This window comes from Diabrotica virgifera, chromosome 4 (assembly GCF_917563875.1).
Source record: "Diabrotica virgifera virgifera chromosome 4, PGI_DIABVI_V3a".
NCBI classification, from domain to species: Eukaryota; Metazoa; Arthropoda; class Insecta; order Coleoptera; family Chrysomelidae; genus Diabrotica; species Diabrotica virgifera.
Window position 1 is genome coordinate 264,678,409 of NC_065446.1, and position 23,719 is coordinate 264,702,127.

Sequence of the window (23,719 nt, forward strand, 5' to 3'; positions counted from 1 at the left end):
CAACAATTACAATGTTGTTAACCCACTCCGTTGGTTCATCAAACCTACAAATTATGTCTCTACGTTCTAAGTCTTCTAATGTATTTTTTAACAATGGTTTTATTGTATCTGGAACTTTACGACAAGAACTTATATATGGTTTATAATCATTTTTAAGCATTATTTTATATTGAAAAGGAACTTTGCCTGTCCCTTCAAAAACTTCAATATTATTTTTGACAAAATTTTCCTTGTCATCACACTGCGATTTTAGAGAATCAATTTTTTGTACTAAATTTAGTTTTACACAGGCGTTCAGACCCAAAATAGGCACTGACGCCTCCTCAACCAACAAGAATTTTATATTATAGAAAGCACTTTTTATTAAACATTTTATTATGATGCTCCCAACTGTTTTAACCTTATTATTGCCATATGACACAATCGTTACACTAGACTTGTCAATTTTATTTTTGTTTAGATTTAATTTATTAAATAAACTGAGAGGCATGCAGTTACAACTAGCCCCAGTATCTAATTTTAGCGATACTACCTGATTGTTAATCTGCGCTTGTACATACCAAGCCTTATTATTATTATTATCAACTGAATCTATTGTTAAATAATCAATGCAAAGTGAAACATCTTCATCTGAACTCTCGTTATCAACCTCATGTACATTTTTTCTTAAAGGATTATTATTTTTATAACCAAAACTTTTACTATGATACCTACTATTAGATTGACCTGCCTGATCTGATCCTACCTGTCTTTTATTAAATTTACAACCTACTGCATAATGATTAAGTTTTCCACAATTTTGACAGTTTTTACCATATGCTGGACAGTTCATTTTACCATGGGTTGTTCCACACTTGAAACATTTGTACACATCATCACCCTGTCTGTTACTACTGCGTCCCATTGATTTCTTGTTACTATATCTTACAAAATCCACTTCCATGTCATTTCTTATTTCTTTTACTTGAATTGAACTTATTTCAGCGGCTCTGCAATATTCTTCTGCCTTTTTTAAAGTTAGATTAGTTTCACGAAGGAATCTTTCTTGTAAGGACAAGTCTCTTATACCACTTACAATCTTATCTCTTATTAAGGAATCCTCCAGGTCCCCAAAGTTGCAAGGAGATGCAAGGGTCTTTATATCGGTGATGTAATGGTCAAAACTCTCACCTTCTTGCTGCACTCTCGTGAAAAACTTGTATCTATCATAAGTCTCGTTCCTCATTAGCTTACAATGATTTTGAAAGGCCCCAACAACTTTAGTAAATATTTTTTGGTCTTCATTTGACAACTTAAATGTCTCGAACTTTTTCTGGGCTTCTTCACCAGCAAGGTTGAGTAATATTGCTACTTTGATTTCATCATCTTTTTCGCTCAAACCGGTCGCCTTCAAATAAATGTCCAAGCTTCTTAAAAAATTATCCAAATTCACGTGGACGTTCCGGTCGAACACCAGGTTTTTCGGCGGCTTGAAGTTTCCCTCCATATTACGATTTTTATCTATCTGAATTTTTAATAACCTGACACCATGTCTTATATTTAATGTTCTTGAAATAATATACTTTTTAATATTTTTGTATTTTACTTTATGTCACATGTTACATGTTCCTCAAGAGGGGGTTATGTTCCCGTTACCTGAAGTTGGCCATGGTGGTTGTCATAGTCTTAGAACATAAATAAGTTCTAAGGACATATGAGACATTATTTAAAGTAAATTTGAATACATGGAAGTTCCCTATTATTTAATGGAACAACAAGTGGTTCTGCAAACAGGCCATTCACGATTTATTGGAAAGAAGTACATATTTTATATATCCATAACACATAAATGTTTTTTATGGTTTCAAAGTCGATCACAATATTTAACGCGCGTTTCTACATATTATCTGCAATTCCTAAAAGCATCTAAGTCTTCAAAAATATTCATTATGCTAAGTTTTTACAGTTTAAAAGTTGAACGTGGACATTTCTAATCTACTATTTAATTCTTTGTCCAAGTAAATAACTTGTGGTGAATATCAATTTTCAAGGTAATTAAAAAACGAAGAATCCGCTGATTTAAGTGAAGTGTATAATTACAAATAATGAATTAACAACTAAATTGGAGTTTCTACTATACTTTAAGAAATGAAACCTGCAATAAAAGTGACACAAAGATATCTAATTATTTTTGAAGTGAAATCGATTACAATAGGTTTGTTCGTAGTACGATCCAATCGATCAGCAACCGTTGCCAACCATCAGACGCATGCGCAGTTAACAGTTTGAGTTCGTAGACTACGAACGCGCTTGCGTCTGACGGTTGGCAACGGTTGCTGATCGTTCTACGAACAAACCTAATATTCTTAATTTGATTGAATAGCGTAATGTACTGTAAGTTGCATACATTTGGCGCAACACAACGATAGAAATCTGTAAATAGGTAATTTATTTAAATAAATACTGTAATTTTGCTACGAAAACATAAAATTTACTACATATCATTATATAGATTTATAAATGATTACGTTGTAATTATTAACATCAACTGTGATGAATAATAAATAATTTAGAAGATTTATACCCTGTTTTTAAACTGAGGATTAATTCAAATTTACGGCGCCGCCGTAATGCTTGTTTATAATTTGTTCAACCTCAGGCAAGTTTAGGTACTCCACTCTTTTGAAATTTTGACCCTATTGGCATTTCATTTGTTAATTAAGTTATATCGGCGATTAAGTTATATTCTGCCGTCCTTAGGAAAAACGCCGTATCTGCAGAGATCGCATTTGAGTAAAATCGGTTTTTGTTTAAATTAGCCGTTGAAAACTAGTTAGAATTTTTTTTGTTTTCTACTTTATATACATAATAAATATCATAGAATTCATATTTATATATAAGATTGGCAAAATATATCTCATTTACTCTAAAAATTCATGTTACTGCGTTCTTTCTAAGTATACTACATAAAGTAACTTCTTCCTCCTTAGGAAGAATGCAGTACTGCGTTTGCGCTAAGCATTTTCTTATTTTATAATACAGTAGACTCTCTCTATAACGAACACGGTTAATACGAGGTTTCGCTTATAACGAGGTACACTAGATGTCCCATGAAATTCCTATTGAACTGAACACCTCTATAACGAGGCATATTAAAATATGACGAGGAAAAATGAAATCGTAAAATATGTATCTTTATTATTCTTTATCTATTTTTAGCGCTGTAATGGCTGTAAGTAAATACCCCAACTAGGTACCTGTATACATAAATTTTCAACATCTGTGCGGTTATCGAGGGTAGTGCTTTAATAAAAATCCACCGCCTACATATAATAAACTTCTTCCTGTTCTGTTTATCTATTGGCCGATACTGAATATTGTAAAAAAAAATTATAATTTATGATGGCGAAGCCTTATTGTCGAGGAAACAATATTTAGCATCTTATATTGCTCCGAATGGCATCACTATAGAAAGTTAATATTTTAGACAACTATATAAATATGTATGCACAATATTATTGTTGTCTGATATAACAAGATCCGCGTATAACGAGGTAATTAGTCTGCCATTTGTTCTCGTTACAGAGGGAGTTTACTGTATAATAAATACAATATAACGATGAAAAAGGAGAATAAAAAACATTTTTTATAAAAGTGTGTCATGAAAATGGACAAAAAGAGTGCTGGAAATAATTTTGGAATTGATAAGTTTGCCGCTAAGGGGCGTTTCTTGCATTTTAAAATTAAAAACATTCCAGAAACGATTAACGTTTACGATCAAGTTTATTTTCAATTATTAATTATTAGACATTGATTTAGCTATGTATTTTTATACCACATTTTTTATTTGGAAATTCTACGACCTACGGCGACCAAAATACTTCGTACCAAAATTCGTATTTCGAACAAACTTTATAAAATTTGCGTTGTTTAAAATGCCTGATGTAACGTAATAATACAATATCGCATCAACAACAATATACATACTCAGGAAACTCCACATTTAGTATTTGTCTCACTTAATAGTACCGCATTGTTTTTAGCACCACACATTATTTCTTGATCACCAACAACTCAAACACATGTGTTTAGATTTTCTGTTGATAAAGAAAAAATAGCCTTCTGCAGTATTAACTTTGTTCTATTTGACTTATTTAAAAAATTATATCAAACAACCGTTCTCGTTGAAAAATGGCAACGAACTAGATTAAAAATTTTACACATGCTGTAAAAATCTGTCAAATGCTTAGACAGAACGCCGCATCTAGTGCCAGCTTAGGATAAACGCGGCAAGTGACCTTTAAATACGGCGTTTTTTAAGTATTTTTCAAATGACGCATTTATTCTAAGTATCCATGAACATTTTTGCAGATACGGCATAAAATGCGTTGTGTTTAATGTATTTTGGCTTAACTTACGTCATTTTTAGTAAGCAAATAAGATAGATATGCACATTTGGGTTAGAAAAATGTATAAATCTAAATTTTGCAGATACGGCGTTTTTGCTAAGCACGGCAGTATTATATAAAAAAACAGTTTGTTTTTAGAACCCTTTGGCGACGTATTAGTATAACATAATATTTACGAATTACCGTCGAAGGCCGACACATTCAACCAAAAAAGATGTATTTGGTGATTTGCCTAGTAACATTGGGTGTGAATCTGTCTTTTGAGTTTACTCCTCCTGATTTAAAAACAGAGTATAATTATTATACATTTTGAGGCTATTAAAAACAAATTAAATTTGTCAAATTAAAAAAGAAATGACAAGTAATTTAGAGAGCCGGTGAAATTAAATTTTTCTCTATATTATCAGTTTGTCTACAAAAATCTTTCATTTTGTCCGCTCTTTTCCGAATGTATTTTTTGTCGATATCTGCGATTTTTGTCTTGTGATTTATTGCAGATTTTTTTCTGTTAAAATCTCTTTCCTACATACATACACCAGACAAGACAACGGCAGTGATATACTCGTTTTTTTATAGCTAAATAATAAAAACATCAACACGAATAATGCCTAAATTATTGCTAAATGAAAAAAGGACAAAAATTGTACAATACTTTACATTCTCAATTGTTTTTCACTAGCAAGTGTGATTAATATTTTACTAAATTGTCAATATTATGGTGTATAACGATGGCTGAGTTGAAATCAGTACTAAAATTATAAATTTAACGATAAGAGAATATTAAAAAAAGTCATAAAATATTCACTGAGAATACAAACAACTAAAAAGGAAAAAATAAAACAAAAATATCTTACGGAGTTCTTTATTCAGCCTATTTTATAAAACAAGCTGTAAAAAAACTGGATAGAAATATTATCAATCAGTCTTGAGTAAAATTGATCTTTAAAATCGTCGCTTTAGAGACCAATTTGTTGAGTGAATTCCAAATTACTCAATCGGTGTAGTTATTACGGATTTAGAAAAAACAAAAAAACCCTGAGTTAAAATCATATAAAAGTCTATTTACAATAAAAATTCTTATTAATAGTTACATCTTTATCAACAGTGTGACGCAAAATTCTAGTCGCACAAGGTTTTTGTTTAAATACAATCAGTTGTTTTTAAATTTTACTTGTCCGAGCTCAAAGTAATAAAGTACATAAGAAATAAATTAAGTTGGATATAATCGATATATTAATCTTAGTAAGAAATAATGGCGCGCGCACTTTAAAACTACTTTATGGCATTCCAAAATATATTTAGGCATACTTAAAATACATAAAATTATTCGTATTCGATCTATATACAGTCCGTCTAATTTACTTACCGTTGCACGTCATTATTTACGTTAGAGATCTAAGTTGACATTGTTGCCCAATTACAAAAAATTCTTGAATTCATTTTAAATCAAATACGTCACACAATTTTTGCGGAAGTGGATTATACAGCAAATCAAATTAATATTCAATGTAAATAAATAAGAACTTTAGAAATAGAAAACAAGAATTAAGTTATAATCTCATGTTAAAGTACATAATAAAAATAGTAAATATATTGAAACAAATACTTATTGGGACCGTGCAAGTTCGGCAAAGCGACACCTGGTTTCTACGCTCAGCAACATTATTCGCACTTTTAATTATATTGGCCAATTATATTAGTCCTGGTTACTGGATAATTGTCAAGGCCATAGTCCAAAAAAATAATAAGAAGAAAAAATAAGATTCAGGTTATGTTATTAAATCGTAAACAATTGTATGTAGAAAATAAAATTAGTTATTAAAATGCAGTACTGCAAGCAAAATACAATTAATTAAATTTGCCTTTATATAATTGCATATTATATCAATATTGTGGAGCAATATATAATGTTTCTTCTTCATTGACAGTAGATATGAAATATACGTCAATTTGACAATTTCAATTGACAATGAATTATTTAAGAAAGTTACAATATTTCTCCGCTATTCTCGCACGATCGTTTCTCGTATCCCCTCCAAGTACTTGCACACCGCGAACAGTAAAGAATATAAACAAATATGATGTGTCATCACCGCAACTGTCAAATAAATGTTACCAATTTATGCCAAAATATCACCTTCGTTCGATTATAGTTACAGTGTATTCCGAACAAATGTGCTTCATAAAAACGCTTTATAATCCATTTAGACAAATTAAATGAAACATATTATTGTGTATTTCTTTAAGTTAACATTAATAGAAATCTTTAAATATTATTTCTACGCATATATAATAAAATATGCCTAGTGGCTGTAACGCCAGTGTACTCGGCAAAGTGATTCTAAGAAAGAACACACCTACCGCCTAAATATTTCGTGTTGATATCATGTGACGTCTCGGGCTATGCCGCGGATGACGTGTAACTTCAGGGCCGGGTTTAAAGGGAGCAGGCTGGGCAGCTGACCGGGGCCCCCACATTTTGGGGGCCCCCACAAAGCCCCAAAAAAATCAGCACATTATTCACATAGAATAATTTTTGTCAATCAATTAACTGTAATATTTTGTTATATGGAAGGTTTCTCTACTATTAAAAATGTATTTTTGCAGGGGACATGGGAAATATGTAAAAGCTGCAGGGGACAGTCCTACGACAATGTGTCAGTCATAGGTGGAAAATACAATGGTGTTCAGCTAAAATTTAGGTAACACAATATCTTGGCGTTGTAGATTCCATGTGTCGCCCACTCTCTAAATTTAGTTGCTAAAGCTGCAGCTAAGTGTTGTCTGCTGCCATATAATTATTTGATTTCTTGGAAGGACATATTTCTTCTACATATAGATACAACTTGGTCATCGAATGTTTAAAAATGTCTTTAAGCGAGAGCAACGTCGACCATGGCAGAAATATTATTGTTCCTAAAAAAGAGTAAATACTACTAGATGGTCGTCTAGAAGTGATGCCGCAAACGAATTAGTTAAAGGCTGTAATCAGATTAAAGGAGTATTATCCAAAATTTCAAAAGACGATGGGCAACAATTTGAAACTCGTAGCGGTACAAATTGTTTGCATAATCGAGTGAGTTTACTGAAAATAGGGATATTTGCAATATTTTGGAATGAAATCTTAGAGGGGACAAACAGCACAAGTCGTATTCTCTAAGATCCAAATATTGACCTTAATTCAGGAGTGGCGGCAATTAAATCAATTAAAAAAATTATATTCTTTTAAGGAATATTTCAGAGACTGAAATGACAACATCAGATAAATTTAGGACTCAAAATTTTATAGCTATTATAGATCACTTCATTTCCTCTTCAAGTCATAGGCTATTTGCATATGAATCTATTCATTCCAATTTTGTATTTTTACATTATTTGGAAAATTTAACTCCAAATGAAATTGAAGCTCACTCACTGAAGCCTACCGACAATTATAGGAATGATTTAGATAAAAAACTAGGTGTCGAACTAGTACAATTTGTAGAATTTTTCAATTCATTTAAAGAGGAAATCGGCTCATCAAATATAAGTAAAGAACTTCAAATGTGCCGACGCGACGGTTAAAAGAGAAAAATGTGAATGATGCATTTCCAAACGTTGTAGTGACACTTCGTTTATATTTAGTTCTGATGGTAACTAACTACAGTGGAGAGAGATCATTCTAAAAATTTTAAGTTATTTAAAAATCGACTTCGGTCTATGATAGGCCAAGAGCGCTTGAACAATCTCTTTATAATGAGCATTGAACACAATGCCTTAAAGCAACTAGACATGCCCGACATAATCAAGGAATTTTCAGTTAAAAAATCTCGAAAAGTACCCGGACTTTAACCATACCATAGTCATAACAACAATTTGTTTAATGGTAGGAGGTAGGGCCCCACACCAATTCTGCCCAGGGGCCCCCACTGCCTTAAATCCGGCTCTGAGTGCAACGGTAAGTAAATTAGATGGGGTATACAGTCGGAAAATACACTTATTTTGAATTTGCTGTCATTTTCTATAACAAATGTTTGTTATTTATATGTTATGTTATGTTAATGGCTTCTACAACAAATGTTTGTTATTTATAGAAAAAGATAGCAAATACAAAATAAGTGATTGATGTGATCGTTCATGGGTATTCTTTCATTTTTCCGACTGTAAGTACTTAGCCTTCAAAAAAACGAAAATTTTGGAAAAGTGACGATTTATTTTTGAACGTAGCCTCATTTTAGTTCGATACACGTGCAGTGATACAGCACCTTTTTTAACCCGTCTGAAAAATACCTTTTCTCGAGGTCTGAAAAGTAGGTTTCCGTGGCGGTGATGAACTCCTTATTACACTTAAATTTCTGCCCGGCGATTGACTTTTTCAAATTTGGAAACAAAAAGAAGTCGTACAGGCCCAAATCTGGAGAATACGTTGGATGGAACAGCAGTTTGTAGCCCAATTCAACCAATTTGGCAAAGGTGTAAACCGGACCGTTGTTATGGTGGAAGAGTGATTTTTTCTTCCCAATTAGGGATGTTTTTTCTGAAATTCGGCGTCGAATAGGGCCAATAATGTGGCATAGTAAAGCCCTGTGATCGTTTAGCCCTTTTCCAGGAAGTGGATATACTTAGATGTTCACATCTTGTGAAACACTGTAAATGGTGTTCCGGTCGATTGGACAGTCTTCACCCTACTCGGTGCATGTTCGGGGGCAACGTCGAGTGTATCCATGTTTCTTGGCTTGGTCTCTGGTGTATACCAGTGGAACCATGTTTCGTCAACGGTTATGAAATAACTCATTTGGATTACGCTTAAATCGCATCCGCTCCGGTCTAATGGATATGACCAATGAGATTTTTTGAGATACCTACTGTCTCAGCGATCTCACGCATCTTCAGTTGGCGGTCTACCAATACGAGATCGTGGATTTCTTTCATGTTATCCTCAGTGGTAGCCGTTTTCGGGGAGTAACCTGGAGTGACTTATCAAAAACCGACGTGTCACCAAGTTGAAACGTAGAAGAAAAGTCACTGTATACAGCATCCGAGGGATATTTGATTTCGCTGGGGGATTTCCTTTCTAAAAACAAACTGATATTACTCTTTTTTTAATTTTCTAAAATCCCCAAACACGCCCGCTTACACACGCGGTCAAAACAAAACTATGAGTCCGATTTGGCTGATATTTTCACAAATGGCGTCTGCAAGAATGTATTACACGATGGTAGTTTTCTCTTGCGACAGTGACACCATCGGGCGGAGAGGCTAAGTACTTATTGGATCACCTATAAGCAAAAGTTTTAGTAGCTAAAAAACCTTTAGTAGCTTAAAAAAGAATTGATATGCCTTTTTAATAAAAATTTATCGTTTAATTTTCATGACTTTGTTATAAAAAAATTTCGATTACAATAATAATTAAGGTTTGGTTTATAGCTCGTATTTTTTCTTTTGGTTGAAGCTATTAGAAAGTTACTTCATTCAAAATGCAGATGAGATACAAGTGAAAAATCTCCCAAGTGCCGTAATTTTGCAATATCCGCATTTCTAATTATTGGATCAAGGTTTATCATACATCATTTTGAAGGTTTTTTTTATAGTAACAAAAATTGCATTGTGTAAAAATTGTATTTTTAAGACTAGAACTAGAATATTGCGTTACGCTGTATATAAGTCAAAAATATAAAGAATAACAAAAGTGTATAAACCAACACTGGTAATAAATACATAATATAAACGTTATATTATTATATACTAACGATGATGAATAAATAAAATCGAGACCTTTGTGGCTAGAAAATTGTTGATGTAAAGGTTTTTACCTATATTTTATACAAATTTTGCTACAAAACTCCTAGAGCCTTGAAAAAAAAAAAACAAAAAATTTAGAATAAAAAAACTATAAAAGGGGTAAAATAAAATTTGAACACAAAACAAATTTATAATCTCTTCCAATTTATATAAAAATTTAATACAACATAACAATTAAAAGAAATGTAAAGGAAAATAAAAACCTTTTTTTTTGTAAATATTTCCAAACTTTTTCCATTCTTTCAATATTTTGTTTAAAAAAAATATGCAAATAATATTTTAAATCAACAAAAACATTATACTTCTTATAAAAATTCAAATGAAAATGAGGACTAATGGATGTGGAAGATCTACGATTCTATTTTTGGATTTTGGAAAAAATAGCTCAAAGTTAGATCGTTGAAATGTCGGCAGGTTTTAATTTAGCGCGGCCATTTTTGTTGAAGCCTTACTGTTTAAATTGAACTCTTGAGAAACTAAGATTATGAATAAATGCAGCTGCTATATAAAACACAATTTTTTAAAAAACGTTTACTCGAAAAATTCTGTTTTTATTTTGTTTCTGAACTTCTAAAGACAACCTTCCAAAAAATTCGAAGAAGTTGTCGCAAGGGCATTCCAAGACTTTAACGACGCGACGTTTATGACACCGTTGGGAGACAAACATTGTATTTGTTTATATTTGTATCACATTGCAGAAAACTGCAATATCTCTAGCATGACATGTCATGAGGGGCGAGCGTTATAACTTATTGCAATTAATAATACAAGGAAGAATACAGAGTAGATATAGTCGTCAAAGAAGACACATCTCCTGGTTAAACAGTTTAAGAGTTTGGTTTAACTCTTCTGCTGATCTCTTTAGAGCAGCGGTGTCGAAAGTGCGAATTACCATGATGGTTGCCGACCGTCTTAGAGGAGATGGCACGTGAAGAAGAAGAAGTACCACATTGTGTTTCTTAAGTTTTTTACCTTTAATAGTTTTTTAGTTGTATTTTCCGAACATTTTTTTATTGATTTTGTGTAGTTTTCAGTTGTAGAAGTACTTGAACGACTTTATTTAGTTTTAAGCAGTAAATAAATAAACAAGAGTGAATATTTTCGAAAGTTGTTGGTAGACAATACAGATGTTGCTAGTACGTACAAGCAAAAGATTGGCAAAATAAATAATATAGATCCATTTTCCCTCAAGGAGTCTGAGTTAACCTACAGTGGAGACATTTTTCCAAGTGTAAGTAACATGGACATAATTAGTTATGTAGCATTTTTATAGGACGTGTTATAGCATTTAACCATTGTTTTTGTCTCTCAGATGATAACTTATTTAGTTCAGTTTTATACTTAAAATGTAGCACTGATGGTAACTGATAAAACTGAACTTTATCATGAATACTTCGCATTCCACACTTCAAAACACAACAGAAATTAGGCATATTATCTTTTTAAATTAATTCTTCTAGTGAAAATGTTAAATTAATCCTAGTACAAACAAAATTACAAAGAAACGCAAACTAAAATGATCTAAAACACATTAAGAACTGATAGAATAACATTTATGTATGCCTCCCGGCTACCATATTGATTTAATTTTGACAGCATGTTGGCATGCCCTATTGGACCTTCACAAAAATGGCAGCACGACGCTTTCCAGCGTCGTCCAATATAAACATAATACTAAACTGTATACATAGTGTCACATTTTGTCGCTATTTTTTCCGTAATCCCTTTGTATATTTATAATTACAATCCTTTGGTTCACAAAATGCTAACTAACAATAATATTTTGGGGCATATGACCAGAAATTTTCCTCATAAACTGAACCTAATCGCGAACTCCTTTTCTGTGCCATATACCACACATTTTTGCTAGGCGCCAACATGGCCGATCACCCAAGGCCACAAGAAGGCTATTAGAATGCCGGAGAAGATTCCAGTGATTAAAGCTGCGGCCGAAAACATTCCAGCTGTGGGAGCGTACCGATCGTCCACAGATCTGTGAATAAAAGTAATATAATGTTACATAACAATAATTATTATTGTATTACAAGTTTTTAGAATTGTGAAAGTGGTATACACATGTTTTGTAGTAGGTTATTATAAACATTATCATAGATGTAGTAATAATAAACTATTATTACAAAAATTATCAAAAAAAGACTGGAGGCTATGTTAGACTTCGATCAGCCTAGAGAACAAGCTGGATTTAGATCTGGATATAGCACATCTCACCATAGCTATTCACAACCCTTTTAGAACACACTTTTAAGAAGGCAGATCTCAACGAATATGGTATCATCATAAATGGAGAGAAGCCCAGTCATTTGAGATTCGCAGATGACATCGTCCTTATAACCGATCGTATGGATGATGTAATAATAATGTTGAACAAATTATATCACGCTTTCTTAGAGGTCGGACTAAAGATTAACATCAACAAGACGCAAATAATGAGTAATCTCGTGCTAAATTTAGTAATACATATTGTTTTGATGGAATGATTGGAATTGGTAAACTGAACTATGTATTTAAATCGGACTTACCCATATGCCTCAAAAGGAAAATCTTTGACCAGTGTGTGTTATCTGTACTCACTTATGGAGCGGAAACATTAACACTCACAAAAAAAGGTAGTGAACAAGATTCGCGTAACTCGTGAGGGCCATGGAGCGCCAGATGTTGGGTGTTTCCCTGAGAGACCGAATCCCAAACGAAGAAATACGTTGTAGAAAAAAAAAACAACAGACGCTGTCGAAAAAATCGCTGCGCTAAAATGGAATTGGGCAGGACACGTCGCCAGATTATCAGATTGTATTGTCGAGTACATGACACGAGAAGAAGCACTACAGAGCAGAGGATACCCACCAACCAGATGGGCTGATGAAATATGCAAAGTCCACGAAATATTCGTATTTAACTCACTTTTCATAGGCAATAGTACATATATATTACCCAGCCAATGAGGAGCAACTTCGTTACAAACTTTTGAGTCCTTTTACTTTCCCACCCCTTTGAAAATCTCTTTCTAAACTCAACAAAAATTAAATATTTATTAATACACACACACACACACACACACACAAACATTTTTGACTTACCTTGGGGCATACATCATGCCTAAGGAACTGAGATAGCCACTCGACAAGGCCATCGAGGCACTTAACAAGAAGTATACGTAGTCATTGGTGATCAGTCTAGGTAAAACTCTCTGGATGCCCTTCACTTGGTAATTACATAACAAAAACAAAGGTATGTACACGATTCGGGCCGTTACTGGAATCCACAAAAATTTCGGACTAGGCTAAAAAGAAATTAAAATCAATAAAAACTGATCGTTTTATTTCATTCGGATCGAATTTGCAATTATTTCTCTAAAAGTGTTGTTTGCCACTAGACTAATAAAAAGCATAATCGGTTATGCGTTAAGGTGAATGTACACTGTACACCGCAGAGCAAAATCTAGCTAGATTGTAGAGACGCTAGCTAATAAATCTAATAAACTGTGTACACTACAATGATTTATTTTAGTCTCTACCTAGAGTTATCTCGAGTTGTACGAGATTAATTTGGGATAGACTTCCATATTTGGTGTGTACACTGGACAGAGTGTAGTGTAGACAGTGGATGTATGTATCTGAGTTGCGAATTTCCCTGAAAGATGTACCGGCGAAAAATTGGAGCAACTGTTTTTATTTTAATTTTAAATGAGAAAAGAAAGAGCGCAAAACGAAATAAAAAAAGAATGTGTGTGTACTTTGTACGTACGTAAAAAATTATACTTATATGATTTCTTAAAAATAAATATACTTTAAACAGTTTCTTTTAATTTTTTTTAAACACCAAACTAATTTTGTGCTTACCGCTTTCAAAAAAATAAAAAAAGTATAGGATTGCACTGGATTCGAACTCAAGACCTCTCGATCTCTGGTCGAATGCTATACCAAATACGCTACGAAGACTGTGGCTGTATCGGTTCGAACGTACCTATGACAATTCACGGTAACAAACAGACAAGGTGATGTATAATAAATATACAATAAAATGTTTTAATTATACTCATCTTACTACTGAGGAAGACAAATCCAAAGACACAAAAATTATAATAATTATATTTACTAAAAACACTAATATATTCTTTTCACACCTTTTCTTGCACTGATATATTTATACATAACTAGAAACATTTAGCAACTAAACGCCATACTGTCTGGGTGCGCATGCGCGCAGTATTATGAAATTTTATTCTCAATCGCGCCTAAAGAAGTATAACTTCAAAAACGAAGTGTTTGGGTAAGAAATTGGGTTTTAGAAATATAAGGAAAATGGTTGTTTACGAATCTATTGTGTACGAAGCCGTACACAATTTTTTTGAGAATGGGTCATAAAGATTATGAATGTTTATTAGGGAAAGTAGAACCAATGATAAAAAGAAAAGATACGCATTTAAGAGGAATGCAATAAAGAATAACGCAATTTCAGCTTCAGAAAGACTTACTAAAGTCCTTCAATGAAACATTTAACAATTCGGGATGCATTTCAGTCAATTAAATTCATTTAAAAATATCATATATTTTCAATTAAATTAATTTTAATATCATATATTTTCAATTAAATTAATTTTAATATCATATTTTTCCCGTCCCATTTAATTTTTTTCAGACATGGTACATATGTAGTTTCGTTCTACAAAATATCAATGTCTCTCTAGATTAGGTCACTCTATTTAGTCGATCAAATAGTTTAAAGTGTCTCTAGACATATTCGAGACGGTGTGTCCACTATAGAGTAGCTAGATTTATTTTTCTCTACTGAGATCTAAGGCTGCTGAACTCTAGCTAGGCTGCTTTCAACACCGTGTTCACTAGTGTCTGACATTTTTAGCGAGAGTAAATCTAAGCAAAACGTCTACAGTGTACATTCACCATTATATGCTATTAGTGATTCTATAGTATAGAAAATAGTACAATATATTGTAACTTGGCGTAACTTAATGATATTTTAAATGACTGATGCCTGGTTGCACCAACAAATCTTAGCTCAAGCTTAGTCCAGCTCAGCTTATAGATCCATAATTTTCGATTTTTATTTAAGCACGTCCTAACTGAGACGAAGTTTAAAATGCAATCTACGTGGCAGACTATTGTGGCAAGCAGAAAATTGATTTAAGACTCAATGGTGCAACCCTTATATTTAGTAAGCGATCCATGTGCCGTTTCGAAATCGGTAACTGAACGGTCCTTTTGATACATGCCTTCAAGCAGAAACTATTTGTATTGACTTGCGCAGTTAGGATTGTTTTCATTTTTACTGGTCACTGCTATTCAATAATAGAATAATCCACGCTATTAGTACCTGTGAATCTTGATTTTCGTTTAAAAAATTCTTTTTTTTTCAAATTAATCTTAAAAATATGGATAATTTATTATTATTATTATTATTTTTTCATAGAAGACAACGATTTTATGTCAAATATAGATTCTGAGGAAGATTTTGAAGTTGAAGTGATGTTTAATGAACATGTTAGAAATGAGAATTTCTAACATGTTTAATGAACATGTTAGAAATGAGAATTTCTAACCATCTAGCAAACTACTAGTGGTACTGTGGTACTCGTACTGAAAATGGCTCAGGCGCATCTCGAACTTGAAATGGTACACAAATACGTTCCAAGAGGGTTCTTCTTCTTCTTCTTCAAGTGCCATCTTCGTTCCGAAGGTTGGCGATCATCAGGGCTATACGTATTTTCGAAACTGCTGACCGAAACAATTCGTTGTTGCACCATTCCCGTAGATTCTTTAGCCAGGAGTTTCGTCTTCTTCTTATGGACCTTTTTCCTGCTATCTTTCCCTGCATAATTATTCGAAGCAGTTCATATCTTTCGCCTCTTGTAATGTGTCCCAAGTATTGCAGTTTTCGTTTTTTGATCGTAAATATGACTTCCTTTTCTTTATTCATTCTTCTCAAGACCTCGACGTTTGTGACTCTCTCAAAGCTGTATCAATCTTTTTCAGCGTCCATGACTTCATTCAGTAGAACAGCACAGAAAGTACGTAACATATCATCAGGCGAAGTTTCATTTCAAGGCTCAAATCTCTTCCACAGAACACTATCTTCATTTTAGTGAATATGGGATCTGGCTTTTTCTATTCTTATTTTGATTTCTGCTGAGCTATCGAGGGTTACGTACCGGTAATCGGTTCGGGATCGAAAGAAAACTGTTCAAGGGCGATTCTGCGCATTAAAACAGTCCAATCGATTTCGTGACGGTTCAAGGGATCGTACAAATGTGTCGTCTTGGAACGAACCTATTATCTCACGTTGTTAGGTGTCAGGTGGCAATGCATTGTGGCAAGCTGAAAATTGATCGAAGGCTCAATGGTGCAACGCGTACGTTTCGTAAGCTGAGCTTAAGGCACTTCTTAAGCTTAACGATATGTTGGTGCAACCAGGCATTAATTACTTTTAATGTAGTATAATATAGTTTCCAAGATTAACTTAAAAAATTGACTAACAAAAAACAGTTTTGATGATTTATGATACAATAGTGAAAATACGAATTCCATTATAGCCTTTTACTTTACACGAGTAGAACAGTATGATTACTTACCCATACAAAAAAGGCAGGCAAACAACTACCTATCATTGCAAATATGTTAAAGGTCATAAAACACATCAGATTCACATAAATGAATTCGGGAACAAAGAAACTGTCATCACTTCTTTGTATTCCTGAAAAAGACCAAAAAAATTTCATGTTAGTATAGGGCATTCCAAGACTTTAACGTTTATGAAAACGCTGGGAGACAAACTGTCAAACATTGTGCTTGTTTATATTATTTGTACCATTGTACAACTTGTTTCTTAAGTTTTTTACTTTCCGAACATTTTGTTGTAGATTTTGTGTAATTTTTAGTTGTAGAAGTAATTGAACGACTTTATTTAGTTTTAAGCAGTGAATAAATAAACATGAGTGATTATAAAGTTGTTGGTAGACAATACAAATGTTGCTAGTAGGTACAAGCGAAAGATTGGCAAAATAAATAATATAGGTCCACTTTCCCTCAAGGGGTATGAGTTAACCTACGGTTTAGACAGTTTTCCAATTTAGACAGTTTAAGTAACATGGACATATTTAGTTATTTAGCATTTTTATAGGACGTTTTACAGCATTTAACCATTGGTTTTGTCTCTCAGATGATAACTTACTTAGTTCAGTTTTATGCTTAAAATGTAGCACTGATGGTAATCGATAAAACTGAACTTTATCATGAATACTTAGCATTCCACACTTCAAAACAAAACAAGCATGTTGGAGTGCTCTATTTATTAGTTCACATTTTGTTTTTGTCTCTATAGAGAGTAAAAGTATATGACAAATGTGACAATATTCTAAGGCGGTTAAAATGAACTATTCTAGGAGGACTTTATAAAGTTCAATGTTTTAGAATCAAGGCAGACCCAACCTAAGCAAAATGACATATACAGTGAATGATCGTCTTACCTGATTGAACAGCAGGAAATACAGAGATAGTTACGAAAAATACCATCCACACATTCAGTAATTGTGGAAAAGACTGTTTGAAAATTTTTAAATACGGAGGTCTTTGAACTTCTCCGCTAGGCATCGGTGCCAATCGCCTCTCTTTTTTGTCTTTCAGATCATAGTACCTGTAGAATCTCTAAAAAATACAAAAAAATCGCAATAAGTATAAGAACATGACTGTGAAATGAGTAATGTACTGCTTTACAAAATATCTTTCCTATAAATAATAACGAAACGTGGACATTAATGAGCATATAGGAATACTTACATTAAGTGGTAGAGCGAAATAAGTGTCGAAACATATCAAGAGCACGAAAAGAGCAGATATAAAATAATAGATGGCAGCCATTTTAATACTAGGTGTGCTAAGTTTAGAGACGAGGCTCACAGTAGCCGTAAACGTGCCACTAACGTTATTTCCTAATATCACAGCTGCTGTATATTTCGCAGGCAATTTGGCCGCCATACCGTAAACGGTATTCTGGTAGATTCCGTTTGCGCCTAAAACATACGAACTATATAAACTGGTTCCACGACATCTCGTAACGCCGTAATTCGTAACGCCATAAATTCGTAACGGCGACACTTTGTAACATTGCAGTTCGTAACTATAACTATTGGTAACGTCAAAATTTAGCATTACTTACTTTGTATACAATAAATGCATTTTGCATTATATTCCTACACTAATAGTAGTATGTACTTTTTTAAGACCACTTTTTAAATATATTTCACACATATTTTGCATCTTCTTCTACTTCATGTGCCTTATCCGTTCCGAACGTTGGCAATTAACACTTGGCTATTCTGACTTTGTTTCTGAATAGTTCAGACTGATGAATGACGACGAATGTCTCCTCCTCCCTGGACCTCTTCTGCTGTATACTTTCCCTTGGATGATTAGCTATAGTACTCTATATTTATTGTGCCTCATAACGTGACCCAAGTATTTCAATTTTCTTTTCTTTGTAGTTATTCCTACCTCTCTCTCTTTACCTATCCGGCGTAGTACCTTCTCGTTGGTCACGTGCTCGGTCCAGGATATACGTAATATACGTCGGTAAGCCCACATTTCGAAGACCTCTATTTTTTTCATTAGTGTTGCGGTCATGGTCCACGCCTCCATTCCATATAACAAAACCGGGAATACATAGCATTTTAGAAGTCTGATTTTGAGAGGTAATGTGAGGTGTTAGAGGTGAAAATTACGTATTTCCTTAGCTTGATCACAACTTGAATTAACTGTTGTTCCTAAGTAGATGTACGAATCCACATGTTCAATTCTTTGATTGTCTATTATCAGTTGTCATGCTCGTTGTTGGGTTTTGCTTACTAACATCCATTTGGTTTTCGTTATGTTTAATTTGAGTCTGTATTGTGCACTTGTTTTTTGAATCTTACTCATTATTTCACATTTTTGTAAATGACAACTAATATAATAACGAATATATTTTTTAATTTGATATCCTGAATTATCACTTAAAGGGCGTATACAGAAATTTTCGGCTCCAATGCTTTTTAAATGCATTCATTGTTTTCGAATCCTGAAAAACTAATAGATATTTTTGAAAGATTTAAACGCAGAATGAAAGATTACATTATTACCGAGGGCCGAAAGTCCCTTACAATAAACAAAAAGTTTCTTTTGAATGAGATATTCGAAATTAAAAATCACACTAAATTTGCTCTTAGTTTTTCACCCCTGTAACTTATTAAAATAAACATTATAGAAGTTTTCAGGCCTTCGGTAATAATGTAATCTTTCATTCTGCGTTTAAATTTTTCAAAAATACTTATTAACTTTCTCAGGATCGGAAAAAATAAAAGCATTTAAATGTCATTGAACCAAGATTTTGCGCCTACCCCTGCCCCCTTAACAAAACTAAACAAAATAATTCAAATGTATAAACATTTTCAATTTCTTTGCAACACGAAAATGCAGTAGCTGCATAATACTCTGGATAAATCGAAGAGTACAGGAAGAGTCTATACCGGTTTCGGAGGTTTTTTCCTCCTCATCAGTAGTCCCATATCCTCTTCTCTTTTCTCTCAGATTTCCCCAGGTATCATACTTTGGGCCTTTCCGAATTGCAAAGAACGAAATGCCGCGAATGAACTATACAAAATAATTCAATTATGAAGTTACGAAGTGGCGTCGTTACAAATTGATAGCGTTACGAGATGTCTTGTCACCATATAAGCTACATCAATTAAACTTATGTCAATACTTACAATTCAGAACGACAACAAGGACTAACGTCGACCAAAAGAAGGCATACGGCACATCACTGGTGTTGATCATTCCCAACACTATGGTAACAATGAAGACTACGATTTCTATACCGATGCCCCAAACTATCCTAGTGGTTAGGTTGCCTCCGATTTGTATGAATATATTTGTATAGTTCAGTATTATCGAAGGTATTTGGGCACAAAACGTCAAATACTGCATAAAAGTCGGTATGTACGGGAAATCGAAGTGTATATACGAGGCAGATAACTTATAATCTGTGAAATACTGAAAAATAAACATATATTAGGACATATTATAATAAAGTTTTTTTCCATATTAAAAACGGAGTAAGTCTTTACATGTCGAACAAAATAATTGGTACTATTGTGTATTGTTTCCCTGCGTTGCTACTCTAAAGAGGCTAGAAAGAGGTATGAGAGGTACAGCTATATGAATGGTATGAACAATGCTCTTTGCTGATAACGTGGTAATGGAGGAGAGCAAAGAAATCTTGGAGAAATTGGAGGGTTGGAGAGGGAGGTCTTATTGTTCTTCTTCTTCTTTTGGTGCTTATTCGTTTCGAATATTGGCGATCACTCTGGCTATAATTATTCTACTAACTGGTGCTTTAAATAGGTTAGTTGTGGTGCTTTAATAGATTAGTTGTTGTTGTGTTCCTCAGGTTCTTTAACCATGATATTCTTCTTCTCCCAATTCCTCGCTTTCCAAATACTTTGCCTGGAAGGATTATTTTCAGTAATCTGTAATTAGTGCAGTTTCTCATTATGTGTCCGAGATATTCTAACTTTCTCCTTTTGATCGTATACATCACTTCTCTTTCTTTCCCCATTCTTCATAGTACTTTCTCATTGGTTATCTTGTCCGTCCATGATATTCTTAGGATTCGCCTGTAGCCACATCTCGAAGGCTTAAAGTTTTTTCTCCATTGCTTCAGTGAGTGTCCAGGATTCAACTCCGTAGTATGATATCGAGAAGATATAGCATCGTAGGAGCCTTACTTTCATCTCCAGATTAAGGTTGTGGCTTTTAAAGAGTTTGGCCATGTTGTTGAATGCACTCCTAGTGTTCTCTATTCTACATTTTACTTCTTGTGAGTGATCCCAATGTTCGCTTACTATTATTCCAAGATAGGTATACTATTTTATTCAGTCCACTGGTGTATTCTTGATAAGCAGTTGGACGTATCTAATTTTATTTTTGTCGATGACCTTAAATTTAGTTTTTGATATGTTTATTTGTAGTCCAAATCTTTCACTAACATATGGTTATCAGGTTGAAAACGGAGGATATGTGGTTAGGAGGAATAGGAATGATTGGGACATCGAATTGCTTGGAGAAAAACTAGGACGAATAGGAGAATTTAAATAACTTGGCTCCTACATAACGGAAAAGGAGACACTAGATATAGAACTTGAGCACCTGATACAGGCTGGTTAGTTTAACTGGAAGCGAATGAGAGAGGTACTCCGTGATCGAAAATTCGGGGAAAGGTTTAAAGGAAAAATATACAAGAATGTGGTGAAGCCTGCGTTAGTGTACGACGGTAAGTGTGGCTTGTAAAGATGGTTCAGGAAAAGAAGATGGGGCAGCTGAAACGAATATGTTACAGTGTATGTTGGGTAAGACTAGAAGGGACAGGATCAGGAACAAAGTGGTTAGGGAAAGAGCTGGAGTGACTATAGTCTCAAAAAATGTTCAAGAACAAAGACTGCATCAGTTTGGTCACGTAAGACATAAAAATGAAAACTATGTGGGATGAAGAATAGAGCTGTTAGAAGTTGGGGGAAAGAAAGAAGTTGGTGGAGGAAAACCAAAAAGGAGATGGAAGGACTGTGTGGCAGAGGACACTGAAAAGGGAAAAGTTGGGGAGGAAAAAGACACAAGGACCAAAAGATGTCTAAAAGATATACAATAATCTATATGCAAGAAAATTGACAACATCGCACTTATTACGTTTACATACGGTGTTCTTGGTTGATGTTAAATAAATAAAACACATTTTAACTTATATTTACCTCAATAGCTGTAATAAACATATTCCAAGGCATCAATACGCCGATACCGTGGATGACGAATGTCATATAAACTAAATTGAACCGATCTGGAGGAGCCTCCATTGTTAAATTTTTGAAATTGAGCTCGTCTTCTGGAAGGTTGTTCTCCTCCCACGCCGGATGTAGCTTGACCGGTTGCTGCAGTCTGGCTTTTTCATTAGGATTGCTCTCCATCCCTGTAATGAATACAAAAATATTATCTCGACGTCATTTGCAACGAAATGATTATTTATTTATATTAGTTTTACTCCTAACTGAATATGCGGGACCATTTCTTGTTGGAATTTTACCGCGCTGGGCAGGCGAGAAGTGAGATGCACCTTTTAGATCTCCCTCAGCCTTCCTTGCTCCGGCACTTCGTTGGTTTGTAATTTTTAGAAACCACGAAGGTGTTACCAGAAAATTGGTCACAATAAAGTTTTATTTTTTATATTATTTCAATTTTATTAAAAGTGAAATTTTCGCTTGTCTTAAGCAGATGTGACCACATCTATACCATCATTTTATTTCGTTGTGAATTGATATTGACAGCCCGATCTTTAGTTTGTTTAGAGATAATCATATAATATGCTCTATCTAATGATAACCTAAAAAGTTTTGAAACCGGTTAGTGTGATTATGATGCTCTCTGAACGAACTGAAAAATATGCCGGCTCTTGTTTCATTTTGCAACGAAATGATTATTTATTTATTATATATAAGAAATTTTGTCGAAACGAAGAAACATTCAAACGAACAGTTTAAAAAAGAGGACGGAATATGTAGTAGAACATAATTATCTTTCTAGTATTTGCACAATAATAGCAATGATAAAGCTGGCTAATATATCGATAAACATTTGGGGTAACATTTTTATTTTGATAATAATTGTTTATCTACCGAAATCATTAGCTGTAATGAGAGATATCAATGTGTTATCTATTAATGTAAAAAACATAAATGTGATTCATTATTCTGTAAAAAATTTGTTATTTTACATACATAAATACGATGTTTAAGTTATTTTGAAAAAAAGCATATTTTTAAAAATTTAAATTTTTAAAAATTTTATTTTGAAACCAAATTTTTTCAAAAATAAGCACTTTGAATAGATGAAACTTAGAAATCATATAAACACAACATAAGTAAAATAATTTGTGGAGCGGTAACGATTAATTTCATTTAAGTTGCTAATTAGGGGGTGGTCTTCCCGATTTTTTTTTGCAAAAACAAAAGGGACCAACTTTATTTTGAGCGTAACTTGCTCAAATTTAATGCTAGAAACTTTTTGTAAAAACAGAAATAAAGCTTTTTTTAAACACTTTAAAAAAGTTATAAAGGGTTATCCCCAAAAGTGCTTAATTTTTTGGATATTTCACGTCGAAATATTCTAATTGAAATTTGGTAAATATGAATCTATATTTTATTGGCTATAACTCTGGTTCTACGAGATCCAGAGACCTAAAGCGTACACCATTTTTTTTAGTTTTTTATAAGCTATATTTTTGCTAAGAACATTTTTTTCGACAAAATACTTACTTTTTGAGTTATTTGCGAAAAACCGTCTAAAAATGTGGTTACTTTGTTGAAAAATGAACATATTCACTCATAAATAACTCGAAAAGTGTTAACTTGGCGAAAAAGCTCTATAGAACAAAAGTTACTTAAAATTAGTCAGTTTACCCATTTCCGGACTTATTTTAGACATATATTTTTTCACCCC

At 33.3% G+C, this 23,719-nt stretch overlaps 1 protein-coding gene across 4 annotated transcripts in view; it reads right to left on the minus strand.

Moving 5' to 3' along the window:
- Positions 1-5,236: 5,236 nt before the first annotated feature.
- The window catches only part of LOC114325208 (equilibrative nucleoside transporter 1), a 61,579-nt gene continuing 43,096 nt past the window's right edge, over positions 5,237-23,719 (minus strand). For all 4 annotated transcript variants that reach the window (XM_028273216.2, XM_028273226.2, XM_028273219.2 and 1 more), the window contains 7 exons: positions 21,979-22,193; positions 19,942-20,227; positions 17,978-18,210; positions 17,668-17,845; positions 16,774-16,895; positions 13,265-13,467; positions 5,237-12,162 (listed from right to left, as the gene is read on the minus strand). In XM_028273216.2, coding sequence (XP_028129017.1) covers positions 12,036-12,162; positions 13,265-13,467; positions 16,774-16,895; positions 17,668-17,845; positions 17,978-18,210; positions 19,942-20,227; positions 21,979-22,193 — 1,364 coding nt within the window. In that variant the 3' untranslated portion in view covers positions 5,237-12,035. The remainder of the gene's footprint in view (positions 12,163-13,264; positions 13,468-16,773; positions 16,896-17,667; positions 17,846-17,977; positions 18,211-19,941; positions 20,228-21,978; positions 22,194-23,719) is intronic.